The 2,958-nt window shown below is 41.1% G+C and overlaps 1 protein-coding gene across 1 annotated transcript in view; it reads left to right on the top strand.

The window, feature by feature from the left end:
• Positions 1 to 2,958, top strand: part of SMC1B (structural maintenance of chromosomes 1B) — a 112,798-nt gene that overhangs the window by 10,691 nt on the left and 99,149 nt on the right. The window contains exon 5 of the mRNA XM_007955642.1: positions 1,686 to 1,924. Within this exon, the coding sequence (XP_007953833.1) occupies positions 1,686 to 1,924 (239 nt within the window). The remainder of the gene's footprint in view (positions 1 to 1,685; positions 1,925 to 2,958) is intronic.

Here is a 2,958-nt window from a genome sequence, read left to right as displayed (position 1 = left end):
CCGCGTCCAGCTCCATTGCTGTGTGGTTCAATGGTCTCACACCATACCCACTGTGCAGCGTCCAGCTCCATTGCTGTGTGGTTCAATGGTCTCACGCCATACCCACTGTGCCGCGTCCAGCTCCACTGCTGTGTGGTTCAATGGTCTCACGCCATACCCACTGTGCCGCGTCCAGCTCCATCACCGTGTGATACAGCGCTGTCATGCCATGCCTCTGTACTGCGTCCACCTTCATCATTGTGGGATACAGTGGTCTCATGCCATACCCATTGGTCTCTGGGGAATGGGTGAAGGGGTTTTGTCACTGGAACAGAAGTTTCTTCAGGCTCTTTGGACTTCTGAACTCTGTAGAACAGGAGGCCTCAGGTCTGCTCTACATGTTAGGCTGCAGAAACGGTGACTTAACACAGGTTTGCTCACTACTGGGGCTGTTCCAGGCGTGCAGCCCTCAAGCCCATGTCCTTTGAGAATGGCATAATAAAGGGGACATATGATGCATGTACTACTCTGTAGGAAGTGTGCTGAGGGGTGAGAACGTCCATGCTGACCAGCTCCCAAGGGAATGTCCTGGGCTCCAGTGTCCACTTCTGATGTTGGGAACATATTGCATAGACCAACTACTGGCCTGGCACACTTCAGGGCATGTCTCACCCCCATCTCCACATTTCTTGCTACCCACTATTAATTTTTGGCTTCTGTAATTTTCTTATTTCATATAAGTGAGATAATACAGTATTTGTCCTGCGATTAACTTATTTCATTCAGCATGATGTTCCAAAAAATGTTCTCAGGGTTCATCCATGTTGTGGGATACATAAGAGCTTCATTGCTCTTTATGGCTGTGTAATACTCCATTGTATGTACAAATCAGATTGTTTTATTCCATTCGTCTGTTGATGGACATTATCCTTAATGTTTTTTTTTTTTTTTAAATTTTGTTGTTGAGAATATACAGAGCAAAACATACACCAATTCAGCAGTTTCTACATGACCACTTAGTGACACTGATGACGTTCTTTGAGTTGTGTGGTCATTCTCACCTTCCTCTTTCAAATTGTCCTTCCCCCATTAACATAAATGTACTGCCCCCTAAGGTTCCTGTGACAAGTTGTTGTCAGTCAGTTTGGGAGGACTGGTAGTACATGGTTAAAGTGCTTTGTTGCTAACTGAAAGGTTGATGGTTCAAACCCACCAGATTCTCTAAAGGAGAACGATGTGGCAGTCTGCCTTCATAAAGATTTATAGCATTGGAGCCCTTAGGAGAAATTCTACTCTGTCCTAAAGAGTCACTGTGAGTCAGAATCCACTCGATGGCAAAGGTTTGCTTTTGGGGTTGGGTTGTCAATTTGATTACCCTTAATTATTGAAGAATATTTTTGCTAGGTACGGACACTGGTCTGAAAGACTTTTGTTTCCTTTACTTTTAGCATTTCACTGATGCTGTATCTTTGTTTTGTGGCTTCTGCTGTTTTTGGTGAAAAGTCAGTTGTCATTCTTGGTTCCCTGAACGTCTCTTTGTTTCTTTTTAGGGCTTTTTTTCTCCCCATATTGTTCTTGGGAACAATACTATTTCTTAATAAATAAAAATTCATGAGATGCTATTTGTTGAAATAATAGTTGATTTTATGACAGGTCAGCCTAAATATTCTTCCTATTAACTACTGTTGAATTGTACTGTTTTACAGGCAGAACGTTACCAAAGTCTCCTCGAAGAACTGAAAATAAACAAGATACAACTGCAGCTTTTCCAACTGTATTATAATGAGAAAAAAATTCATTTTTTGAACACTGAGTTAGAGCATGTGAATAGGGAGTTGGGTATCACAAAAGAGTCACTTTCTCATCAGGAAAATACAGTTAAAGCCAAGAAAAAGGAACATGGAGCACTAACTAGACAAATGCAACAAACAGAAAAGGAGTTAAAGTGAGTTTTTTTAAATAAATATTAACACTTGGATTTTATGTAGATTATCTGATAGAAAAATTAAAGATACAAGTGACACTTTAAGAGTTGATTTTTAACATAAGCTTTCTATTTTAGAATACTTTGACATTTACAGGAAAATTGCAGAGATAGTAGAGGCAATTCCCATATATCCCACGTCATTTCCCCTGCTGTAATATCCCCTGTTGAAATGTTGTTACTCACGAAAGTCCATACTTCATTCCGATTTTCTTAGTTTTTTACTTATTTCTTTTTTGTGATCCAGGATACCATATTACATTCAGCTGTCATGTCTCCTTAGACTCCTCTTGACTGACAGTTCCTCAGGCTTTCCTTGTTTTATAACACTGACAGCTTTGAGGAGTACTGGTCAGATATTTTTTAGAGTGTCCTTCAGTTGGGATTTATCTTGTGTTTTCCTCATGAGTAAACCAGGTTTATAGGCTTTGAGGAGAAGGTCCACAGAGGTAAAGTGCCATTCGTGTCACATTACATCAAGGGTGTCAACAGAGCATATGTGTTAGACATCGTGGTATTAGCGACTTAATATTGTTGATGCTGACTTTTCTCCATCTGGCTGAGGGAGTGTTTGTCAGGTCTCTCCACTATGAAGGGACTTTTCTTTCCCACCTTTCCACACTGTCATCTTTGGAAGCAAATGCCTATGCTCTTCCCACACTTTAGGGATGGGGAGTTAGGCTCCACCTTGGGAGCAGAGTATATGTCTAAGTTGTTTGGAATTCTGCAACAGATTTGTCTCCTCTGCATTTACTTATTTATTCAGTTGTTTAAATAAGTAGTGGCTATTGAATATTTACTTTATACTTTGGGTCATTGCTTGAACAATTTCTCTCAGGAAGATCAGCACGAGGCCGGTCCCCATGAGGCGGGGGTCAAAGATGTCCCAAATGTCCAAACTGCCATGCCACTCCATCATTTCAGACATTAACTCCTCCTCCTCCTCCCAGTAACTTCCCCAGTCTTCTTGTTGTTGTTGTTGTTTGCCGTCGAGT

The sequence above is a fragment of the Orycteropus afer genome, unplaced genomic scaffold (assembly GCF_000298275.1).
Source record: "Orycteropus afer afer isolate SDZICR_OR568_19922 unplaced genomic scaffold, OryAfe1.0 scaffold00524, whole genome shotgun sequence".
Taxonomy (NCBI): domain Eukaryota; kingdom Metazoa; phylum Chordata; class Mammalia; order Tubulidentata; family Orycteropodidae; genus Orycteropus; species Orycteropus afer.
Note: the sequence above shows the minus strand (reverse complement) of the source record. Positions and strands in the feature narration are given on the sequence as shown.